Source organism: Pollicipes pollicipes, unplaced genomic scaffold (genome assembly GCF_011947565.3).
Source record: "Pollicipes pollicipes isolate AB1234 unplaced genomic scaffold, Ppol_2.1 Scaffold_7261;HRSCAF=8764_pilon_pilon_pilon, whole genome shotgun sequence".
Lineage (NCBI taxonomy): Eukaryota > Metazoa > Arthropoda > Thecostraca > Pollicipedomorpha > Pollicipedidae > Pollicipes > Pollicipes pollicipes.
This window is the reverse complement of record NW_023597054.1, coordinates 41,172,733-41,198,920: the sequence shown is the minus strand read 5'-3', so window position 1 is coordinate 41,198,920 and position 26,188 is coordinate 41,172,733. Positions and strand designations below refer to the sequence as shown.

At 50.7% G+C, this 26,188-nt stretch overlaps 1 protein-coding gene across 1 annotated transcript in view; it reads left to right on the top strand.

Moving 5' to 3' along the window:
• Nucleotides 1-26,188, top strand: part of LOC119111945 (glycine receptor subunit alpha-2) — a 53,790-nt gene that overhangs the window by 9,648 nt on the left and 17,954 nt on the right. The window contains exons 2-5 of the mRNA XM_037235835.1: nt 8,899-8,987; nt 10,390-10,457; nt 21,325-21,471; nt 21,856-21,935. Coding sequence (XP_037091730.1) covers nt 10,455-10,457; nt 21,325-21,471; nt 21,856-21,935 — 230 coding nt within the window. The 5' untranslated portion in view covers nt 8,899-8,987; nt 10,390-10,454. The remainder of the gene's footprint in view (nt 1-8,898; nt 8,988-10,389; nt 10,458-21,324; nt 21,472-21,855; nt 21,936-26,188) is intronic.

Here is a 26,188-nt window from a genome sequence, read left to right as displayed (position 1 = left end):
GTGACAATAGCTCCGTTGGACGAGAGTTAGCATAGGAGGATACACATTTCGCAATATGGGATAGCAGAACCAATGATACTATTGACATCGTAATATTTTGTCCACTGTTAAATGTTTGTCTTCAGCCACCATTTACGAAATCTTGCATTTGGGAATCAAGAAAAAATGGCATTCATGGACCGATTTGAACATGACACAGTTGCAACACCACAATGCAAAGTGCAGGTGATGTGAATACTTAATTTATACGAAGCAGTGTCCTGATTTATCACCATGTTTGTCTTGAGTCCATCACCGACGCTTCCCGCCATGTTTGATCCTAAACAAGCAGCGCATACAAAAGCTATCAGCTTAGTTATCAAATGTCAATATCAGCTAAACATATCTGAGATCGCAGGAGGTAAAAGCATCTTCCTCGCTCCGATTGCATGCGAAATTTGCAGCACAGATCTAGGGCTAGGCACATTTAGACGTTAGCATCATAGGCTGAGGCCAATCCTGCTGCTCAATACATTATACGTCAATATACCAGTAAGCCGGCGTGGAGAGGGGTGACGACAGATATAGTATTGCCATTTTGATTTTGACAAGACCTGGAAAAAAGGGGTCCAACGCCTTGTCATCCATTCACGTGTATATAAACCACGCATTGGAACGCTAGTCCTTCTTAAAAAATGTTGCTGGTAAACATGCTCATTGATGTACTGCACGCGCGCCGTGCACGTCACTGATGTCATAAGCGCATTACTAGACCTGTAATTGGCTTCGGGTCTGGACATGCCTGCCATTGCAGCCGACGAAATCTAAGAATCAAGCGTGGCATGCACCTTCCATTGTCGGCGAATGTGATCCAACAATTGTGACATTTGCAACAGCAAGATAGCAAATATATTGGAAGGACATTCGTCGCATTTCACTACGCGGTGCATCTGCGTAGTAGCGGCAATAGCTGACTTGTTCGCGTACTGCCAGTTAACTGGCGCGCCTACGGCCCGGACAGTGTCGATATCTAGTCGACAGAGCATTGGTCTACACTGCACAGTTGGTGTCTGATGCAGCGGCACTACACCGAGAGATTCGACGTTAGTCTTTGAAAACGCAAAACAGCTTTGCGGCTGTTGTGATATGTGGCTTGCGTTCGAATGCAGATGGACAGCTGCAGAAATCGACTCACGTGTTTGTAGTACGATTGCTATCTTCCCCTAGGCCAGCTGTTGTTCCTATGTAGCTGCTACGCTAGGCTTGTGAGATATGTCTCGGTCTCGATCCATGTTGTGCAGTTTTTTTTTGTTGGGGGGGGGGAGCAGGGACTGTAATATTTCCCATGGTGATCGGATGTGGGGCTAAAGCTTTATCGCGTTCCAAAGTCGCCAAAAAATCGCACCTTGTCAAGCAGTTCGCACACAGACAATTAAAAATGCAAACAGCGCAAACAACCCGCCTCGTAGAAAAAGTTAACACGCGCCCGGGTGGCCGGTAGGATATCCTTCGCTCGGGTGGGGGTCAATTTGATCCCCTGTTCATAGGTCATGACCTTCGCGCCAAATAAGGTCAAACAAGGTCAAACTCCAAGTTGGTCTCCAGTGTCCACAGAACCTAGATAGCAAGATTAACAACAGCAAAAGCTCACATGATCATTGAAGGTCAGTGACCTGTACGACATTTCAAAGGTCATGGTGACCAGAATCATAGAAGGCTGCTTTGAGTTTCTAATTTGAACAGCGGCAAATATTACACTAGACAGCATGTTCCTTAAAAAAAATCTTGACATTGGTCATTTCAGGTCAGTGACCTATAATAACCTTTTAAAAGTCAATGGAAGATTCTAATGCAGTTCTTGTTATCAAGACATTCCAAATAAGCGCCAGAAACTACCCCATACAACAAGTCCTGGGGTAATGAAACAGGCTGGTTTTGACCTTGATCTGACCTTCATACCTAACCCTAGTTCAATGAAAATTGGCCACTCAATTGTTGTGTTGCCTACGAAAGTATCTTAGAGATGTATGGCCTCGTCTAACAATCCGTTGTTCCGTCAGACTGAACGATTCCTTAGAAATTGACTTCGCTGAATCTATGACCTAACTTTGACCTGCCATAGGTCAGCAACCTAACAAGGTACATCCTATTTTGTGAAATTATGCAATCTGCTAATCAATTGTCCACAATTATGCAAAATCTTGCGGGGCTGCACCTCGCCGTTCGGAAATTATTCCGGAAAACCCTCGGGAAAGGGGAGTCAATTTGACCCACCCACACCCGAGCGCTTGTTAGCAACCATGAGATCAATGTTTTCAAGGGACGGCTCCGCCCTGGCGGAACCAAACCGTTCACGCTGAACATCTCCTCGCTGCTCCAGTTAGTCTCTCTTAGCCTGCGACCTCGTTTTTCGTCATGCATAATGCCACTACGGTACGTGCTGCATTAGCCCATTTATGTATCGCGCTCGACAACACATCGCCAGCTGCCCACCAGAACCCATATGTCCGTCAGAACAATTATCTGCTCTTGTCTTAATTGCATTATTTTGGTTCTGCGTCGCAACGACCACGCTGCTGAAACCCCCTGCACACGTTTAGATCTCCACCATGCCAATAAATGGCATGCATTAAATTCGAAAAATGGGCTGCCCAACTAATGCACGCGACAGGACGTGGCTAGCTGCTTACAGAAACGGATACGAAGGCTGTGCAATTGCATGATAGTGTCACAGTCGAGCCATTTTCTTCCCGTTTACCCCGACCTTCCGCTTCCCCGAACGCTCAGCGGCACGCCTGTACATCTGCGGCGCGGAGAACCACCCGCACAAACCTGAGACTTCATTGTCAGTGCGAAGTCGAGCCAAGTCGCCGTGCTCGTGATTTCGAAATGCGTGACATTGGTCGGCTCGCGATCGTTTGCTTGCGTTGCAATGAGCCTGGCGGTGTTGGGCTCTCTGGGTGACTTGCGGGTGGTGCGTGCTCCACCACGGTGCGGTCGGTGTTTCATAGCTTTGTTTACCGGGGTCGCCGGGATCTGACGCAAAGCCTGAATCGATAATGAGAAACGCTTTACAAATGTCAAACTTTTTGTGCGAACACGAGCACGTGCCTACCATTGAGCGCAACAATTCGTACCTTTTCCTTCATGTTTCCCATTCTTTTCCGAACTAAAAACAGTTGATTCTGTTTCGCTGTGATCGCTCCTAGGCGACCGGGTTTTATCGGGTTTCCACACGCGTTCCAGAGATTTTTGGTAATTTGTGAGTTTCGTGTTTTCATTGGTGAATAACTGTGCTCATTTGTACATGCCAACGGAGCCCGCCGGCCGAACACGGTCGCGACTTTGACGCAACGATGCGGCCTAGCCACACAACAAATTTCGCGTGGCCAGCTGGCACCGACACCGTGCTGCGACTGTCTGTGTATGATGGACGGACATCACGGAAATTACAGTAGACTGTAATGAACAGTTTGAGCAATGGATAATTCGGCACGAAATATAGTATTTGGTTGAATTGATTGAGGACAAATGACCTCTAGCTCGCACCGGTATCCACGTCTTTAAGTATCCGTGTGCAAATCCCGGTTAACTGATCACACTGCTTCATTTTGCAGGTATGGCTGATCTGTTGGCCTTTTATGATAGCGTGCTTAAACTGTAAGCCTGCTTTATCTCACGGTGAAAATCCCGTCGGGGCACCGTCACACAAAACGGTGTCCCTATAGTTTTTCACACATGTCTGTTTAATATCTGATGGCGGCATGGTGAGGATGATGAGACGGGACGGTGGCAGCATGATCAGCGACTTAGGGTAGCCAGCAGCGGACGGCTCTCGTCGCGTCCGGGTTGCCGGATTGCGGGTCGATGGCATAGATTTATGCAAATATGGGAGCCTGTTCTGGACGCGTCTGCACGGCCCCCAGTCGCGGACATGAGTGTTGCTGGACGTCAGGGTCATGGTCACTGGTGCCTCTGGGCGGTGTCACCACGGTGGGATGGCGTACCTCCCCGCGGTGCCTTTTGTCCAGACCCAGGGCGGCATGTGCGATCGGGCTGGCAGGAGATCCAGCCGCATCAACCGTGCCAGCGCCAGATCCAGCCATGCCAGTGCACCCCGGCACGGCACGCTGGCACGCTCGCGCTCTCGTCCTAGAGCGCCACAGGACACACACGTTCAGAACAGGGCGCCGACGGCGACATCGGCCGCCATCGGAGCGCCGGCCGGCACGGCACGACTTCCGGCCGACGGCCGCGAACGGGGGCGTCCGTCCGCGACCGACGGCGCGGTGCCGCCGCTGACGCTGAGCGTCTGCCGTCCTTTGGACCTGTGTTTGTTCCTCCCTTGAACGGCTTGGAGCGCCGTGGACGCTTAACGTTGACTGCGCCGGAGACGCAGCCCCTCAGCGCTGGCAGGCCACTCTGAGCGCCACTTTTCAGTTCGCGCGGGCTTCTGAGGCCGCTGCGCTCTGCACCGCGCTGGGTGCGTCCAGCCTCTCCTCTCGGCGTGCCGTTGCGGCAGCTTACGTTGGCTGCGTGCGCTTACGTTGGCTGCGTGCTGGGCTGCGCTTATATCCGTCTCCACCCGGCGCTCTTCCTCTGTTATGTGGGCGCGGCGGCGGCGGCGCGTGGCGGCCACCGACCGCCGCCTTGCGCTCGCTACATTTCAGTGACGCATGCTGTCACTTTATTAAGGCTGGAACTAAAAAAGATCCACATAGCAGACGTGCTCGTCTCAGACTCTGTTACTCCACTGAAACGCTCACCAGTCGATTTAGCGCGATGGAATGAGTTATACGGAGGCAATATCGTGACCGAGCATTTTTGTAAACACCTTAAAAACTCCAACGGAAAAATCCCGTGGAAAAGCACACAACTCAGATCTCAGAATAGATTGCTTCGATCGCCGCCAAACCTTTAACATTCGTCCCTCCATATTAGATTCGCCTTGCAGTTGTGAAGCAATGGCCCCACGCCGGGCCAAAAGTTATCTATTTTCACGACTTCCAAAATTAGCTATGCAGCGATTGATTGACGTCTGATTATCTCCAGATATGGTGACATGTTTGAAAATATTCCTGAGCTGGGGCATAGTGAATCTAAGAAGGTATTTCAACCAGCTTGTTTTTACTGAGCAGCAGCTTTCGGGGTTATCTTCATCCCTTCCCCAACCTCTATCAGGCAACGATACGAAAATCAGGTTCACGTACGCATTAAGAGTCCAACTGAAAACCTGAAAAAGTTGTACGCAAATTAACATACCCATCTATTTGAGGTAAATCAATTCAGATAGTTGGCCAGATTAATATGTCAGCCGCAGACATCAATGCGTTCACGAACCGATGCATTTTCAGTGCAGTTTTGGTAGAATTTGACCATGGCACATGAAATCGAACTGACGCGTCGCAATAACTGATTTACTTGCTCAGTGTCTTCATTTTCGCGTCGACACAACAGCGTCTTATACTGCGTGTCACTATATCAAAACAAGACACCGCAGACGTGTACAAATTGACCTCACCCAAAGCCCACCAACGCAACCCGTATTGCACATCACCATCGAGAACTGCTTTCTTTCTGTTCTAGTCCCAACCTCTTAAAATTGCATGTAAAGTCGGCATTGGCACCCCCTGTTCTTGTATTCAATAGTTCGTCATTGGTAGTTCTAGAAATAGATACACGCTCTAATCTTGCTCGTTTCTCCAGTGTGTCTCGTAGTGTAAAATAACCCTCTCCTCCCACGCGATGCGATGTCTTGGCTCTCAATGTGTGCCTGAACCTGTTATTCGTATCGTTGTGTGACTATGGCCGTTCCGAGTCGGGCCCTTAGCAAGATGGGTGCACTGAGAGCCTGTTCATCTATTGGGATCTCAGGTGCACCCCAGCTTTGTTCCAGACATCCTCTATAATGCCCCTTTAGGTATTGGGGATGCCCACAACATTGAATGTAAGCCTATGATTGTCAAACTCTGCAACAAATGATAAGAATAAATTGTAAATTATAGTTGCACCTGCCCGGAAAAATAAATCATGATTAAACCAAGCGTCCGCCTTTTTACTGGTGCACGCCCTGGGAGTTTGATACGGCTGCGGGCTCGTTCTCGGAGTTGAGTTGTCTGTTTTTACACGCGACACTTTCCGTCCGCCTTTTTAAGATGTCTGAGGTTAGGCAAAATCACGATATTGCCACCTCCATGTTCGTATCATCACGCCGAATCAATTGATTGAATTGAAGCTTAGATTGAGACTCAGATTTCTAGGAGTCAGTTCCATGATCAGACTCGTGCGTAGTGAGTATAACGAAACTACATGGAATCGGACCTGAAACTAAACGTTATAGGTCTCGCGAATAGGACTGGGATATATGACTGGTGGCGACGATGCAATGGGAACCCAGACTGGAGCGTGGCACACCTGGACTCGGACTCGGTAGTGGACTCGGGGTTTTTAAGCAGGCCCGTACCAGTAGCATGTACAGATCAGCTGAGGAATGCCCCGGCTGCTCTATATCAAAGGCGCCAACAGCGCTCCATTAGAGCAACGTCCGTGGTTAAAAGGAACTTGGCGGCTTGCCGCTTTCTGATGGCTTCTATGCGTGTTTCTTCAGGTTAGGGACCTGCTGCCAACGACAACAGCTGCGGAGTGCCCTGTAGATTAATCGAGGTGACAGTTGTCTCTTTGTGTTTTTGTTTTGATTCTGCCCCAGTGCTTTGCAGATGCTTAAACTCGGAAAGCAGCTGGTTCTCACTCGTGGGTTTCTCCGGGACATCACGCTCAGTACATTCCCTGCTGCTGAGATGGGGCTTCCGGCTGCCGCGAGCGTATCAGTGCTGAACAGCAAGTCTTTCTTGGTACCACTGTCACGGCATCCACGTACTGTGCTACTCCTTTTTTCCACATGCTTCGTGACTGGCGTGCGCGGTGCACGCCGCCAGTTAGCGGCCACAACACGTCCACCTGCTGCACACAGTGTCTACCGCACGTGCACCCGCACGCATTGCTCGTGCTTTGGGCCGCGATCGGTCCAATGGGTCGGCGCCGACGCCTGGGCCGTACCTGCGCTGCGGCTGCGGCCCCGGCCATACCGGCTGCCGGGTCAGCCCTGTCTCCTGAGCACCAGGCACCTGTCGCCGGGCGGCAAAGCCCTGTCCCAGTTTGGCGGCCACCTACTGATGGGTCGCACAGCCCTGTCCTGCCCCAGTGTGACGGCCATCTGTCGATGGATGGCACAGCCACGTTCTGCCTTAACACGCGCCCGGGTGGCCGGCTAGATACCCTTCGCTCGGGTGGGGGGTCAATTTGGCCCCCATGAGATCTCTGGAACTGAGATAGCTAGAGACACTAAATTCACAGGGTGTATTGACCTGTATGTGAACTCACTTTGATCGAAGTTTCAGGTTCCTAGGCCATGAGCTTTCGGGTCAAAAAAGGTCAAACAAGATCAAGTTCCAGGATGGTCTCCAAAGTGCCCCCAGAAGCTAGATAGCCGCTTCTAAGCAAAAGGTCACATTCTCATTCAAGGTCAGTGACCTTGTTTGACCATTTGAAGGTCAAGGTGGCCAAAATTATATAAGATTGCTTTGAGTTTTGCATTTGACTAAGCGACAAAGATTACGCTAGGCAGTATATTCCTAAAACAAAATGTTGACCTGGCTCATTTTAGGTCAATAACCTATTATAACCTCTAAGAAGTCCATGGAAGATGTATTATGCGGTTCCTGCTATCAATAAACCCGAAATGAGCACCAGAAACTATCCCATACAGCAAGCCCCGGAGTAACAAAACGGGTTGGTTTTGACATTGGTGTGACCTTCATACCTGACCTTAGGTCAATTTAATTTGCTTATTCAACTGTTGCGTTGCCTGAGAAAGCATCTCAGAGATGTATGGCTTCGTCTAGTATTCCGTTGTTGGATCAGATTTAAGGATTCCCTCGAAATTGCTTTCGCTGAAACCATGGCCTGACTTTGATCTGCCATAGGTCAGCGACCTTACAAGGTATATATAAATGTTTAGATTTCAAACGATCAGCTGTTCAATTTTCTACAGCTATGCAACATTTGGCGCGGCTACGCCGCGCCGTTCGAGAATCATTCCGGAAAAACCTTTGGGGGGGCCAATTTAATCCCCACCCGAGCGCGTGTTAATATAGTAGCCACCTGTTGATGGTTGGCGCAGCCCTGCCCTGCCTCAGTGTGGCGGCCACCTGTCGATGGACTGCACAGCCATGTCCTGCCCCAGTGTGGCGGCCACCTGTCGATGGGTTGCACAGCCATGTCCTGCCTTAATATGGTAGCTATCTGTCGATGGATGGCACAGCCCTGCCCTGCCCCAGCATGGCGGCCACCTGTCGATGGACTGCACAGCATGTCCTGCCTCAGTATGGCGGCCACCTGTCGATGGACTGCACAGCCATGTCCTGCCTCAGTATGTGGCGGCCACCTGTCGATGGACTGCACAGCCATGTCCTGCCTCAGTATGGCGGCCACCTGTCGATGGGTGGCACAGCCATGTCCTGCCTCAGTGTGGCGGCCACCTGTCGATGGACTGCACAGCCATGTCCTGCCTCAGTGTGGCGGCCACCTATCGATGGACTGCACAGCATGTCCTGCCTCAGTATGGCGGCCACCTGTCGATGGACTGCACAGCCATGTCCTGCCTCAGTGTGGCCGCCTGTTGATGGGTGGCACAGCCATGCCCTGCCTCAGTGTGGTGGCCGCCTGTTGATGGGTGACACAGCTTGCCCTGTCCCAGTGTCACCAACATCGACAGATGAATGGCTTGGCTGGCCCTGAGGCTGTGGTGCCAAGAAGCTGCTTGCTGTTTGCTTTCACCTTGCTGGTCAGGGCTCATTGTTTAGACGTGTATTAGTGGTCTCAGAGAGACTTTTCCGTTCACAGGGCTTATTTGATTTTCAGTCTTGACAGTTATCTGACCTTGGACCTTATAGAGAAGAAGATACAAGAACTGGTGTACGATGCCAACCAATGGCCAACATTCAATGAAAGTAAGTTCACTGACTTTTTTAGAGTCATGGGTCCTCACCACGTGTGCCTTCGAGCCGAGTGACACGTATGCGCCAGCTTTTTGCTAAGCATGCACGGTTGAAGTGCAGTTATATTTTGCAGGCATTGCGTAGAATGCTTGGTGTTGAGCCACCCAGTAGCATACTACAAGTTACGAGAATAGCAATAATCCCCACGATTAAAAATGATTTGAAAGCTTTTCAACGTCGGCATGAATGCGCAAACGTTGACGTAATGTCGCAGGGTCTTGACAAGCTGACAACAGGAGCTATCGGGGTCGGCATCGCCCTGGTTTACTTACGCTAAGATTCGACCGCTAAATTAAGCCATATTTTTGAGAACGTGCGCCATTGTTCTGCATGTATGTTTTCAGTCATGTTGTTGGTGCCACTCTATCCAGGTCGCGTGCTTTAGCTGCTTGTCATGCCTTCAGTTAAGCTGACTCACATTGCGCGATCTGGTCCACAGTCTAGACATTTTTTTTAAAGCAAACAGCCATTGGGTATGGTTCGGACGAACCACGATACGAACTAGTTCTCAGTGAGAACACCAAAACAGATAACACGAGCTGTCCCTTACAGCAGTTTGACTGTGTACAAATCACCATGTGTTGTGGCCAAAGCCTTCCGAGGCGATCACATTTCGTCGGTATGCCGGATGTTCGTATTAGCGAGCCCGTGAGCGAGCGTGGCTCCGATGCCGGTCCCGTGAGCGAGCACGGCTCCGACGCCGGCGGTCTGGCGGTGCCGGTCCCGTGAGCGAGCGCGGCTCCGACGCCGGCTGTCTGACGTTGCCGGTCCCGTGAACGAGCGCGGCTCCAACACCAGCCCCGTGAACGAGCGCGGCTCCGACACCGGTCCCGTGAGCGAGCGCGGCTCCGACGCCGACGGTCTGACGGTGCCGGTCCCGTGAACGAGCGCGGCTCCGACACCGGTCCCACGAGCGAGCGCGGCTCCGACGCCGGCGGTCTGGCGGTGCCGGTCCCGTGAGCGAGCGCGGCTCCGACGCCGGCGGTCTGACGGTGCCGGTCCCGTGAACGAGCGCGGCTCCGACACCGGTCCCGTGAGCGAGCGCGGCTCCGACGCCGGCGGTCTGACGGTGCCGGTCCCGTGAACGAGCGCGGCTCCGACACCGGTCACGTGGGCGAGCGCGGCTCCGACGCCGGCGGTTTAACGGTGCCGGTCCCGTGAGCCAGCGCGGCTCCGACACCGGTCCCGTGAGCGAGCGCGGCTTCGACGCCGGCGGTCCGACGGTGCCGGTCCCGTGAGCGAGCGCGGCTCCGCGGGCGGTGAGCTCACGGCGCAGCTGGATCGGGTGGAGCAAGCACCTCGCTCGCCAACGGCGCTGAGCGGTAACACACGGCCCCGCCCCTCTCGCCCCCAGCCAGGCCCACCATCGTCCAGGTGGAGATCTTCGTCAACAGCTTCGGCGCGCCACGAGCGGCGACTATGGTGAGTTGGAGCAGCCCAGCGGCCCGCGACGCCTGTGCGGCCCTGGGTGTGTCAGCGTCTGGTGACATTGCTGTCAGATGGCGTCACACACGTGAGGTGTGACCCGGCTGACGATGATGATGATGGCGCCAACCGACGTCACACATGTGACATGTGACGCGGCTGATAATGATGAAGGTGGTGTCAGTTAATGCTCGCCGAAGGATCGAAGGCAGCCTGACGGCTGTGAGGTGAGCCGCGCTGCGCTCACGTCTCGTATTGCATGCTTGCGGTCGCACTTGATGCCGGTGCGCTCCGTTCAATGCGGCTGCTACTTCTTGAGCGACATCTTTGCCAACAGTTCCTTGCGTGGATGCTTATTTTCATCCTTGCGGAAATGTTCGCGGGTGGACAGAAAGCCGGAAAGTAAGCAAGCGAGAATCATGCTGATGCTTGTTACCGTGATCTCGAGACCGAGGGCGATTAACTGATGGTAGGACGGCCGGAGCGCGTGCCAACGCGTCACAGGTCAGATTCGTCAGTCCATCTGGCAGCTTCCGCAGTGCGTGAGCCCATGGCACCATTCCGCAGCACCTGCCGCTGGCGGGCCAAAGCAAACATCTACGCTGCACTGCTGCAGCAGCTGCCCGCCACATGCGCGGCACGCAGCTACAGTCACGTGTGCAGGACACACGCGCTTTAGGCATGTAACATCTGATAAATGGATGGGATTTTAGCTGATAATTGCATAGAGTCAAACAGACATGCATGTTATGTCTCAAATGGCTCAAACGCGATAAAGATGTCGCATGACTATGGCATTGTTGTCTTTTACTGTCATGGTACAAACAACTATGCAAGGGCTCTTGTGCATTACTAGTTTCTGGTGAGGCAATCAGCTTACTCAGGTTGAAGGGAACCGCTGTTGACCGTGGTCCGTTCCTTGTTGCCGCAGTATCTGGCACCTGCCTCCCGCACAGGTATGGCAGTGGACGGAGCACACACAGGCTCGCTGAATCCCAATTGTCACGAAAATACTCTAAAATCCACAAGGTCAAGAGCAGTCACAGGGAGTACAAGCTGCGCACTTTTTTGCGATGTACTTACCAATCTCAGACTCTTGGCCAGATTAGTTTCCTCGTAATGTGATCAAAGAACAAATTTTAAGATTCTTACAACCTATCGTGTCCCACAAAAACGGTGCTATGACAGAATTAATATTTTGCCTTATAAACCAAAACGCTCCTCACATATTTCCCAAAAAAATCGAGGTGTAGTGCGGCGGAGTGTTACTTCCCAGGTCATTTAAGTGGAAGTATCCCAGTGGCCGGGCGCAGGCCAGTCCGAAGTCGGTCGGAAGGCAGAGAGGTTTCGGGAGGGATAAAATCCGAGCGGGGACTGTGCGATCGTCGGATGCTGCCAAGATCGCAGCGTCCTGTCGCGACGTCTGGCGCCTTCCAAGGCAGGATTAGTGATGAGTCTAGCCAGTGCGGAGGATGCTATTCACGGCTGGGACATCACGTTTCGCGGGTGACCAGACTGGAAGTCGACTGCCCATCGCGTAATGGTGTTGGTAGTAAGTCTTGGCGGTCTAGTAAGGCAGCTGATTAAATAGCTGCATGAATAATTGTTGGCATCTTATCAGTGCATGCTATTGCTCAGATAATAAGTGTTACCATCAACGCTAGAAAACAGGTCTGGCGTAGGTCATGTGTGTGACTGCCTGCAAAACTACGTTAAACCATCCATCGTCTGACAGAAATGCGCTCGCTTTATTTCTCTCTACCCCTCAGTTTTGGAATGGAGGGCCCTTTTGCAGACACCGATCGAATTGATAACAAAGGGAGTTTTAATTACTGCGTAGAGATAAAAAGCCAATATTTCCCCCCTCAAACCTGACCTTTTAAGAAAATGGCCAGAATTTTACACTTGGAAGGATCTAGGATTGCAGTGCTGTATTCGCCCTTCGCAAGTCCACGTGCTTCCCTTGGGCTGCTGATGCGGTGTGGGGACAGCCGTCGGTAGCCAGGCTACAGGGGGACAAAATGATCGGCCGTCAGTACTGAGAGTTGATGGACAAGACAAATCACATGCATATGTTCATAAAATATTCGCGTTGATGTTCGCTGCCAAACGGACCGTTCCTATCACGTTTGGAATGGCTCGTTAACTCAGAGGCCTGTCATGCGGCGTGACACGTGCAGAGGTTTGTCGGTTGAGAGGCTTGTCATGCGGCGTGACACGTGCAGTAGTTTGTCGGTTGAGAGCACTGTCGCATACTGCATGGCACGTTGCCAACGACATGAATAATAGTTTGAACAGAACGACGAATGACGAACCAAAACTTAAATGCTGCTTTACAATAGCTCCGTGTTCAACCAAACTATAATCGTAAGATCGCTGTTTACGTGCATACTTTTACAAGCGCAAATGCAGCATGTTTACCAAATGATAATGTGTTACAATTTAAGGCCATTCAAAAATTGTTATAGCTTTTGCTAAGCCTTTTGAGCTTAACTACTGTTATCAAAACATTACTTACATTACTGCTTACATTTTTACTTACATTAGTACGTAAACTTACATTATCAAGCACGTTAGCTTTAGACCGCCTTGCTTTCCACCGTGCTGAATATGGTGCTTATGTTGTTACCACAGCACCACAAGCACGAGCGGAGCGGTTTCTCATCCCGTCTGACTCATTCATCAGCATCCTAGCCATCTATCATTCGAAAACAGAGCGCGTCTTAGTTGATAAGATCTTACGACCTTTTTTGGCCCTTGTTGGCCGGGATGTGTGTGGTCTTCGGTCGCGTGTCCGGACATATCGGCGACGCCGGGAGCAATAGGGCCGACGCTGCGGCAAATGAGGGAGCAGCCGGACCTCACTTTTGCTCCTCCCGAGCGGCGGCTTTCTGACCTCAGGCAGGTGTTGTCAGGTCGCTTAGAGACAGATTGACAAAAAGCATGGGGTTGGACAAGTGCTGACGATCAGGGAAATATTCTGATGATTTGGGCTTTGGGGCGCACCCACTACGTTGGTCATGTGGCATCAGGAAAATATGCGAAGCAGGCTGGGGACTATGAAGTCAAACCGAGGTGAATAACAGTCTTCTTATTAAGAAGAGGGAAGATCAGCCCCCGCCGCCTCCGTACAGGTCACGCATCCTGACACACGGGGTTCTCCTTTCAGGAAGAGCACTGTCATGCCCTCGTTCTGATTACGCGTTGCTCATGATCTCGTGCACAGCCCGTGTTCCGCCCCCGAACGATATCGCCACTTTGGTCGCCACCAGCAGCTGAGATTGACCCTGCGTTCACTCACTGGCGAGGACCCCCTCCCCCACTGACACGAGAGTCCATGAAGCATTTCCCCCCGACATTGCCCCTTCTCCCCTCCCAAGATCGTTTACCCACGTTTACAACATCTTCTGTCGCACGACTCGCACGTTGAAAGCATCCTGGTGTACTGGGTTCATGTGAGCAGCACGTTAACCATCGTGGTTTGCCGATGCGTGCGAGATCCCATGCACTTGGGTGCGGCATGCACGTGTTTAGATCGTTCTTTTGCTTCCAGGCTCTCTTACCTCCTGTACCTTTGGGGCACGATTATCAAAGTCAACAGCAGTGACTGCATATTACATGCAACGCGACATGGTTCTACAGATACACGTATGATCATAATTAGGCTGCAAAATGACATTTGGCGCCGGCGCGCCCCTAGGCCTTAATAGCTAACACCGCAAGCGATTGGTTAATACCTGCTCACCGGTTGACTACATCCCGCGTTGGGTCGTAACGCCGAGCTCCTACTAGTTAATCAGCTCCTACCGCCCGCTGGCTGCCGGCCCGACGGTAACTGAGCCGAGTCGGCGGCCTCCGCCGCGGACAAGCGCGGCCAGACGTGGCGGCGCATATGGCGCCCCAGACGAATGGCCGCCATCGCCGCCGCAATGCTGGGAAGTGACGTCCACTGCAGCTGACACCTACCCGAGGGGGGTGGGGAGGAGGGGGAGCAGGCAGGCCGTGAAAGGTCTGCGCCATTAGGCTCTGATGTTGCAGGGAAATAAAGAGTAGCAAAGCATGACCTGCTTTTTATGCCCATCGTTGTCCACGTTTCTCTGTTCCCTGCAACTGGTCAAATTAGCCCCGGTGCTTGCAGGAGACATTTGTTATGTGAACCGCCATGACATGCCTACATTCGGAACAAACGAGTGAATGCAGTAACAGTGGACAATTCATCGACCTTCCAGGTTTACATTGAGAACATACTGCAGCTGCGCATTGTTGCAGACCGTGGCACCCCTCTGAAATATTCATCAGCGCTCTGCCTGCAAACAGGACAACGACCGAATCGATTGCGGTGACGGCCCATCGTTCCGTCGTGTGCATCGGCTGTCACGAACCCGACGCGCCCCGCGGCCTGGCGCTGCATCAAGGCGTGCCCTCTCATAGTACATAGGAATGTTGGTATATTTTTATCCTCCTTTGACACTGGAATTCATTTTTTGTAACCATAGAGGCTGTAGCTGGGTTTCCAACACTTATATAGCCGTGATATAATGGTCGGCAGCTGAACGGAGCCGGGTCGTGGTGATGGCGGCGCGTGAGCCCTCAGCGTGCTTAGCTTTGCCATCAAACATCCTAAGTGTTTGGTGTCTAGAGGTCCGGTGCGACGAAATGTTATATATATATATATATATATATATATATATATATATATATATATACATTCCTTGCTGCTGCGATAAGTTCAAACGATTCGAAGCGGATCCCCTCGGCCTGTAAATGGACCATTTCGCAGCAAGCTCCAGGTGCAAAGTACCACCCGCCGACAAATCATAGATGACAGTAGATAGCCTGATTCCTGAATTCCTTGCGACGGCACGAATCACAGACCAGTAATACCGCTGGGCTTGCAAAGGGGAGAAATGGTCGCAGTGAATCGCGTCACCTAACCCTCTGGGGTGGGTTTGCTCACGCCTCACCACGTGTATGGATCCAATCTGGCCATAGTGCAGTGGTAAGCCTAACCTGCTCTCTCGCCACCACGCTGACTTAGAAAATATGCGACTTTGTGGGCCGACCACCAGTGGTTCTCGATCCATTGGCGACAGACAGACAGAGATAGATTAACGGCAGAATTGCACCGTTGTGATGTAGGATTTACACGGCTGGGTGTCAGTGATACGATCTCTTGTGAGCGCGTTGTGGTGTGGGAATGCCAAGAAAGTAGCTGGACTAGACCCTTGCTTGAGATTGCGTGCGGGGAGCACCTTGACATGTTGAGATCATAAACTCTTCTGGGTTGATTTTGTCGTTGTTGGCTAGATTATAGGTCGAGTAACGGTGGTTGTGGGGCTTAAAATGAGTGTTGTTCAAATTTATTTCTAACACACTCGAATGTCATAATGGTAATGGTAATGGTAGTGGTAATGATAATAGTAATGGTAGTGATAATGGCCATAGTAATGGTAGTGGTAATGACAATGGTAATGGTAATGGTGAAATGCAAAATCTTATCACAGGGACTGGTGGTAAGCAGAATTATACTGAACAGCACACGGTTTATTTATAATATATATCCGACAAACTCTCTCTTGAGCCGAAGCCGAATGATGTGGAGGGCCCAAATGTTTGGATCGATGGATAAGATTGATCCATAAAACCGAAATGGGCGGCAAAAACTACCCTATAAACCAAGTTTTCAGGTAAACAAGTCGTTTGGTTTTGACCTTGATCTCACCTCCATGCCTGAATAGAGGCGTCACTTCGTATACATACTTTCGGGAACCTGAGGCTCCCAATGCTGCCATGTGCTGGTGCATCCCCAGTGGTGCTGTGACCCCCCACCCCCACCCTTCTGAGTTAACTTAAAACGATTTCCTCGGCAAAAGCAGGCGTATGTGACGCACAATCATGAATGTGAAGGCGGTCGGCTGCCAATTCAACGACAAAACACGAGCAGCGACAATAGTAGTCATATACTCCACACCCGTCAAATCGTGACTCCAAAAGATGTTCCAGACAGAGCCCCTGGCAGCTCAGAATTCTTAACAGCTGAACCTGCTGTGGGCGGTAGAATGGTCATTCGATCTCGTTAATGGTGATGTGTGTCATCTGAAGACGGCATTGAGCTCTTAACGCACGCTCGGATGAGGAAGTGATGTGTGTCATCTGAAGACGGCATTGAGCTCTTAACGCACGCTCGGATGAGGAGGTGATGTGTGTCATCTGAAGACGGCATTGAGCTCTTAACGCACGCTCGGATGAGGAGGTGATGTGTGTCATCTGAAGACGGCACTGAGCTCTTAACGCACGCTCGGATGAGGAGGTGATGTGTGTCATCTGAAGACGGCATTGAGCTCTTAACGCACGCTCGGATGAGGAGGTGATGTGTCATCTGAAGACGGCATTGAGCTCTTAACGCACGCTCGGATGAGGAGGTGATGTGTGCCATCTGAAGACGGCATTGAGCTCTTAACGCACGCTCGGATGAGGAGGTGATGTGTGCCATCTGAAGACGGCATTGAGCTCTTAACGCACGCTCGGATGAGGAGGTGATGTGTGTCATCTGAAGACGGCATTGAGTCTGAAGACGGCATTGAGCTCTTAACGCACGCCCGGATGAGGAAGTCAATTTGACCCCTCGCCCCGTACGTTTTTTTTAAATGGTTTCCGAACGGCACTACGTGGCCACGCGAAATTTTCCACAGGCGTGGACAATTGAATGGCATATCGTTTTATGAACAAAAATTTAGATGTACCTCGTAGGGTAACTGACCTATAGCAGGTCAAATTCAGGCCATGGACTCAGCGAAGAAAATTGTTAGGTACCTAGGGGGTATGAAAGTCAAACCAAAGTAAAAACCAGCCTGCTTTATTACTTAAGAACATATTGTGTGGGGTAGTTGCTGGTGCTCATTTGAAATTTATTGATAACAGGAACCGCATCAGACATTTTCCGTGGACTTCTTAAAGGTCAGAATGGGTCACTGACTTAAAATGATTCCCGTCAACATTTTGTTTTTAGGAACATGGGGCTGGCGTAATCTTTGACGTTTATTCAAATGTAACACTCAATATGATTTTGGTCACCACGCCCTACGAAAGGTCAAAACGATCATTGACCTTAAATGAGCACCAAATAGCTTTTGCTTCGAACAGGTTTCTATGTTCCAAGGAGCACTTTGGACATAAATCTTGAGTTTGACCATGTGCGACGTTATTTGACCCAAAGGTCATGATCTAGGAACCTCAAATTGTGACACAGGTAAAGTTTTGCCTGATTGTCCACGTGAACGTAGTTATTGAGGTTACCCCAAAGCACGAAGTCCAGGGGCTACGGACAGGTCGGGCTAGTGAGAAGACACAGCACAGCAGTCTTAGGCTGGTGTGCATACAGTGAAAGTGCCCCATCAACAAATTCAATGAAGTCCGTGCCGTGTGCGGTGTCACCTGCTGGAGCGAGTCGTCGCGCCGGAGCGAAATGATTCCCGAACCAATCCAGCGAAGTCCGTGCCGTGTACGGTGTCAACCTGTCCTGCTGGAGGCACTCCTCGTCCCGATCGATCCTGTGAAGTCTCCCCAGGGCCGCCGAGAAGGGTGTCACAGCGGTGGCGATGTACGATCTGGGGTGGTGTTGACAGGATCGTCTCGTTCTTATTCTCAAAGAAGCATCATTTTTAGAGTTCCGATTTGACGAGTGTGAAGTCACAGATAAATACCAATGTTTGTTTTGATCGCATTTTACGATTGAGTGGTCATTTAAATGCCCCCACGGTCGTCATTGTGCGAGAAATAGATTCGTCACTGCAGACTTTACGCATGCTTACTTTCAACTTGCTATGTATTGCATTGTTATTCTTGAAAGGCTATTTTCGTTGTAGCCATCGGGCGTGCATAGTTGTAGCGCGTTATGAACGAGCTTTTAAAGATTTGTTTGGAAGCTTTTGATTGGATATATTTCTGAGATGAGCGCCCACGCTAAGCAGTGCTGGTTGGACGAGCCCTGACCCCACCATCCGATCGTGAAACTCCTGGTTTACTGAACGTCGATGATTTTCAACATGTGAACTTCCGACTCACAACGCCGAAACACCAACAGTCCAAGGCCTCTCTGGCGTATGTCAGCTCCTGGCAGGTGTCAAAGCGTGGATCGCGCCATTTCCTAACGCGGCCGCCCTGGTGACCAGCCTGGTTACCGGCCTTTACCTACCCCATGTCTTTCCAGTTGTCGACATGTCTGCTGAGGTAGTGCAAGCTCAGCTTCACGGTTACATATGGGTATGTCCTGGCAGTGCACACGAACGGTTTTACATGGCCTGTAGTCTGTACGTGTCACGCGTGACCATTCTGCCTAAAACCGTCTTTCATTGCGCCTCAGTTCATCTTTGATGAGTGAAGACCATCACCTGTTTGGCTTAATCACAACCGGTAAATTTACCAGGACGTTTTCTGTGATTATATCCTATTCCAAGCCTTCACAAAAATGCAGCTTCACATTGGCCTCAAACGGAAAGTTCCTTAGCAGCAAAGCAATTGTGTGGTCGACCAAATATTAATCCAGTTTTTCCAGTTCCGAGGAGAACTCATTTTGGGGAGAGAATGTAAGCTCGACGTCGTCGGCTCAGCCGCCCTCTAACCAAATTTCAGAGAGTGACATCCCTGTACTCGACCCAAGGACAGGGGAATTAGCTGTAATGGTGATTCGAACTTTCTTATTGTCTCGGATACCACCACACAGCTGTATGTACTCGTCTGAAACTCGGTGGTGACGTCAGCCTGAAAAGCTCGAAATTAATTGCCTTTGCTGACCGCCACGGGCTGAATTTGACCTGTTACAGGCTTGAGAGAGAGAGGGAGAGAGAGAGAGAGAGGGAGGAGGAAGAGAGAGAGGGAGAGAGAGAGAGAGAGAGAGAGAGAGAGAGAGAGAGAGAGAGAGAGAGAGAGAGAGAGAGAGAGAGAGGGGAGGAGGGAGAGAGAGAGGGAGAGAGAGAGGGATAGGGAGAGGGAGAGGGCAAGGGAAAGGAAATGGGAGAGGGAAAGGGAGGAAATATATATATATATATATATATATATATATATATATATATATATATATATGCTGTTGTTTTACATCAAAATATCGGCTATGTGATTCCCTACAGCTGAACAAAGTTTGGTGGGGCTAAACCCCAGCGTCTGAAAGTTCTTCAAGTAATACTTTAGAGCGACTAGATTGACCATCTCCCATCCGAGCGTGTGCTAATCAGTTATGTCCTTGGATAACAATGGAATAAACTTCCACAGAGTGGGGGCAGGCTTAGAAGCCTTCTTAGGACAAAGGATATAGACATACGACATACGACCACAATCAGGCCATGTTTGATATGGTTTTGCCTCACCCAAGAGACTTTGGTCCACAATCCTCCAGGGATGTCCAGCTGTCTGCTAGTTATGGTCAAAATTTACAGGCGTGCAATTGTGTTGCGTTCTCTGTTTTCAATCCGTTCTTGATCAAATCATGTCCATGTATTACTTGATGTTACTTTCAGCTTTCAAGCGTGACTAAGGTGAAACACGGAAGGCTGCTGGGTGCTCGCTGTTCCTGCCTGCTTGGTCGGGGTATCCTGACCAGCGGCTTCTGTAAGCTAGGTCCTTATGCCATACGATCGGACACTGCCTCGTTTCGAGGCTTCTGAGTATAAGTATCTGAGTATACGTATAAGCTCGAAAATGCTTTTTTGGACCGGATCTCTGTAAATGACGTAGCTTACTTCAAACCTAGCGTAGCGCTCCAGCTCAACGCATTATCGCACCAAGGAGCGTACCAAGGAAGCCTTGTCCCCAGTGAGATACTCAGCAAGCAAGGGATGAGCGTCAGTCAAATGCCTCATAGTTAAGCGTTGAATTGCATAAATCTGATGTCTGACTTGATATGTGCACCTTTGTATTGCGGACGACTTTTTTAATAACGTACCGGAAACTGGACAGACTTGCTTGGCTCATGTTGCAACATTTCTTTTCATAAATCGCATTCAAAGCGGACTGGTCTGTCTGAAGAGCATTGTCTTGTTTCTGGTCCTTTCCCAGCGGTTTTCATCAGATGTCAGGCAAGTAACAAGGAAAAAGCATACAGACGCCTGGCCCTTTAGGATTACGCTGTTTTTTTTATAGCACACGAGCGTGACACTTGTGTTTGCAGAGTCAGCACCGGCCAAAGCGTGACGCGTGTTACACCAGCATCGGCTAGTAGTCGATCATATGATTTTCAAAACATGGATCGCTGTGTGTCATGCAACTCTGAGCAAACGTACGATTCGATATCTTTTCTAAGCTTTGAATTCCTGCTGACCGAGAGTATACATTTGCATGTTTTCAGGTGTTGTACCCCTATTAGAACGGTGGGTTGGTTTGTGTCATGTCTAGATAGCACCAGGACAAGTTATTCTAATCGCGACGGATCGCAGTCATGAGTCAGTTACCTGACGTCCAGTTTCTACAGTTCAGTGAAGGGGCGTAGTTTCGCGAAATGAGTTGGGGGGGAGGGGGCTGAGCACTGTAAAATGATGCAACTGCACTCAAATTATGCCAAAAGCGGGGTTTCTTTCCAGATTCTGCTCACCTCATTATCAAAGGTAGAAAGGGGACTTAACCCAACCGTGTGTGGCGGGGAGGGGTGCACTGTGTGTGGAAACATTTCTTGTCCGCTAGCCCAGTACTTCAGAGTGACAAAAACTTTCGTCTAAGATGTGTTGCGGTATATGTCGTATCACCTGTGCATGGGGCACGCTGTTTCAGTGATGCCACATACCGAAAATGATGCATTGACTGATTGGTTGGCATTGTCTGACCGGCAGATCGTCATGACTTATTATCATCCACACTCTTGTGCCGTGCGCTTCAGGATTACCACCTGGACATCTACCTGCGGCAGTCGTGGCACGATGAACGGCTGCGCTCCGACGCCCACCCCAGTCAGCTGTTGCTGGTCAGCCGACTGAAGGTCATCGATATGCTGTGGACGCCCGACATCTACTTCCTCAACGTTAAGGTGCTCCGAGAGCGCTGGCGACCGTTTCGAGCAGGGTTGGCGTGTCAAGCGTGTCAAGCGATCGTCGCTGCCACCGTGATATTGAAAGCTGGCATTGGGCTCCGAATTGACCAGACCGAAAGACAAGCAATAGCACGAAATTCGTCGCAAATTTTCAACACATCGGGTGCTTTTAATGTGTTTATTACCATTCATGTTCAGCGTACCTGTGTGCTCCGGCATCGTGCTGTGGCATACAGTGTGACGCTCTTAAAGCAGAATTACGCTTAACCAAAGAAATTAGAGCGTTAAGGGCCATGCAGCCAACTGTTGTATATGTGTACGGCGGCCGTTTGAGAAACATGGCGCGGGCGAAGGTGGCGTGACCTCGCTCTGCCCCGACAGGATGCCAAGTACCACGAGGTGACGTCGCCAAACGTTTTGATGCGCATCTACGGCGACGGGCGAGTGTTCTTCAGCATACGGTGGGTCAGCAGCGGCAGACGGCGCGCGGTCGCAGCCGCGTGCCGGACGCGGCCGAGGCCTCAGCGGCCCGCGGGCGCGGACGCCGCACACGTGCGGCCGGGCGCAACGCTCGGTTATCTCGGGCGCCGGCAGTTCGCGAGCATTCGGCCTGATTTTGCGCCAGCTGACGCCTGTCACGGGCGGGAGGCTGCTGGCGCCTGTGCGGCGTCTGCGCCTCGGGCGTATTCGGTGTCGCCGACGATAACAAAGCCCCCTGCGCTATTGGCAGTCAGCCGTTCAATGTGTAATTAAGGCTCGGCAGTGTTTTGCTGGTCGACGGCAGCGGCGCCGCCGCCCCGGCTCCTTCGCCCCGGTGACCTTAAGTCATAGCCGGGCTGGGGGAACTTACTTCTGGCTACAGGCCGGGCAAATAATTACCTTAAACCGGCTTATGTCATCCGGAACAAAGTAAGAGATAGGAAAAGCTGCGTTACGTTAAACGGTCTATCTTGTCCGTATTCAAAATCAGACCGTGGCGAGTTCATACGCCAATATATTCAGTGCATACAGGCACATATATAAACAATAAGCAATACAGGACAGTGCAGTGCGGAAGCCAGGGCGGCTTCACTGCCGACACCGGTTCCCCCCTTGGCTCAGCGGGTGGATCAGACCGGCATCATTGTCGCAAAAGGGAGTCCACTGGCTCTGTGGCCCTGGCTGCGGCCAAGGAGCCGGCTCAGCGGCCCGGCGAGACCTTGCCGTGTGGTGTATTATATTAATCCGGGAGCGTCCTACCTACAAAAACCCGAATCCCCATACAACCAGAAAAACAGTAGGTTTAGGCTAAGTTGTGCATGAAAACCCCTCGGCAAAGAGGAAGGCCTGCACATTTGCAATTGTGCAGGGAAAGCCTCGCAACATTTATATGTAACTAGGCTTGTGCTGTGCAGAAATTCGAAGAGGAGGACGAGAACGTCTGGATAGGGGTCGCCGAGAATGGTCGTGGGTGTGAGAGGGAGGCTATGTGTATTTATGTAATGTACGAGTGGCTGCCGCGCTCGTGGGCGTGTAGGACATACGAGTAGAGAGTGCTCGACGATGTGTGCACTATGGCAGGAGTGGCATAGGTGAGGCGGCGTTCATTCGAAAGTATATGCATGGTTATTTGGTGCGACCTATTCGGAGTCTTGTGAGTAGAGCCTCCTTCATGGCGTGTTTTGTGGCGTGCCGTTCCAGTGTGGTTTGACGAGATGTCCGAGTCCGAGTCGTGGTTTGACGGGATGCGTGGAGCACGGCGATCCCACTTACGTTGGAGAAATTGGAATTGGAACTAACGTGTGTCTGAAACTAGGCAACAAGGATGATTGCGGGTGGATAATGGCAGTGTTTGTTTCACGGCGGCATCCGCTAGATGGTTACCATGGATACCTGAGTGGCCCGGTATCCACAGAAATATGATGCTGTAAGGATGCGGAAAAGGTGACCGTGTCTGGCGGTTTTGCACTATGACTGCAGGAGGTGTGCTGCGAACAGAGACTTTTTCTTCGATGGATGAGCCAGAGTCGGTGCATATGACGGTTTGCTGTAGCTTTTGTCTTTTTATATGCCGCAGGGAAGAATGATGGTTAGTAATTCGGCAGTGTAGATGCTGTGATGACCAGAAGGCCGGTTGAATTTCTGTGGTCGTTATGTATGTATGTATATACATACAATACATATACATATATATGTATATATATATATGATCTATAGATACATACTGATTATATATATATATATATATATATATATATAAATACATACATACAAATACGTCAGTATGTATGTATGTAGGCTGTGCTCGCTTTACACCCCGCCATGACAGCGTTTACCTCCGCATGTGGCACGGTACGTCTTTTTTGTTTTCAAAGAGGAACCGAATGTTGGGATGGACTCCAGCCAGTGCGGACGTAGTGTTGGCGTGGGGAGCGTGCCTGTGTGTGGCATGCGAAGCCGCTGGCGCGCGTACTGGACTCGTGTGCCGACTGTGATGTGTTTGCGCTGTGTGATGGCCCGTGTATGAGTGTTCTTGAGTACCGTGAGTGTTTGATATGTAAGACTGTGGGCCTGCCAACAGCACGCGTGCAGAACCTTATGAGCTGCAGTTTGCGGCTGCAGGTCAGCGGGGGAACATCTGCGCGCTCCGACAGGCTGGGCATGGGGAAGGTGCGGAGGGCGCCCGTGGTGACTCGTATCGCGACATTCTGGATGGCCTCGAGAGACTCGATTTTTTGCACGAAATACCATCAACTATAAGGGCATTACAGTCCAAGATCGGTCGGATCAGGCTTATGTCCAGGCGTAAGAGGGTGCGGCTGTCGGCGCCCCACTTCCCCCGGCAAGACATTTTAGGATATTGAGGCGTCGTGCGCAGCGCTGCTTAAGGTCCTGGAAGTGGGAGACGAAGACGATCTTCTAGTGTGATGCTTGTCGCCAGGGTTCAATGGGGTCTTCGGAGCAACGCGAACGGGGCTTCTGGAGAAAATGGGAGTTGCTGATTTAGATGGAGAAGTCACGAGGCCCAACGGGTCGCACTATTCCTAGCTATGATTAAGTGCAAGGTGAATCAATTAATTTGCTCGACCAACGCCGAGATGTATGAGCCACGCGGCCAATCGTCGGCAAAGAGGGATAATTTTAGATAAGGGGATATGTAAGAATACTGTTAAATATATCGTTAATCATTATTATGAAGAGGGGTGGTGAGTTCACACTGCCCTGAGGGAGCCCATGATATTGCGCTCTCTGCACTGATCGTGATTTACCACAACGGACTGCGAATGTCCCGCCTGTCAGAAAGTTAACTGATAGTTAATAAAGACAAGTTCATAAATTTGGAGAGAGTAAAGTAAACTCCAATTTTGTGCAGTTTCATAAGATTGATTGTTTTGTTCACCTTGTCAAATGCTGCTTTGAGGGCTAGGAATAATGGAACCGCAGCCATTTTATTTCGGAGACCGCGTTGCACTGAGTCGAAAATTTGGACGAGGCTGTCCGTCATGGAGCGGCCAGAATGAAAGCTTTTTTGGAATGGGCAGAGGAGGCCATTGGATTCCAGGAACACCCTGATGCAACCGTTGACCGCGCGTTCAAATAGCTTTGATGCACGGATAGTGAGAGAGATAGGACGATAGCTCGAAGGGTCGGACGAGGGCTTTCTAGGTTAAGGTATGGGGATAAGAGTGCTGAAGCGCCAGGGGTCGGGGAAGTGTCCGTTAACAAATATCGTTGTAAGCAGAGGGGAGATTTGCTAGCCCAGACCCAGTGAGATTTCGGCAAAAGAGGTACGCTAGCTGGTCTGGGCCCACCGAGGTGTTTCCACATTTGCTAAGGGCCAGCCTCATCTCGTATGGAGTGTAGGGCGTGTTAAAGGTTCCAGTGCTGTTTTAGGGTGAAGTCGTGTGCGTGAAGGGCGGCTTTGAGTATGCTGGTGAGCTGCTGTAACTATTGATCTGCGGGACTCGGTACCTTACCTTACGAGCCTCCACTTCATGAGCTACGCAAACACAACGTTCAAAAGCGAGCACGGCCAGGCGTCGCAGGGCTACCGCACGCTGGCATTCATCGTTCCACCAGGGGATATGCTTGGGGTCGCGGCGACAGTGAGGGGGTGGAATATACGGTGCGCTGAGGCTAGCAGGCTCTTAGAAAGTTATTTATGTTGAGGTCGGAATCCGACGGGCGTGCTTCATATATACATATATATATATATATTATATATATATATATATATATATATATATATATATATAATTATGGTATGCTATCCAGTCCGCTCTGCGGAGGCTCCATCTGGGGAGAAGAATGGAAATCCACTTGTCCTGAGGGACCTCTAACTACATGTGCATTAGGTAATGGCCGCTGATAAGCGGATCCGGGTGCACGTTGTATGCCAAATGTGGTGAGATGCGTGGTGTGCAGAGGGCCAGGTCAGTTACTGAGTAGGTAACGGCTCCTCCGTAGCGGTGGATGTGTGTGTTGTTGATGTAGATGCAGTCACAATTATTCATCGGTTCGTGTACTGTGATGCCTTGCCGTTGTGTACTTGTGCACCCCCACGCTCGGTGGTGAGCATTAAAATCACCTGAGATCAGGCAAGGGGAAGGAATCGGGGGAAGAGATCAGATGCTGATCAGAGGAGAAAGAGTTAGTGAGAGAGGGGTAAATGCACATGAGACTGAGGTATAGCTGTGGTAATTTTACGTTAATGACTGCAAGGTTAAGCTAAGTA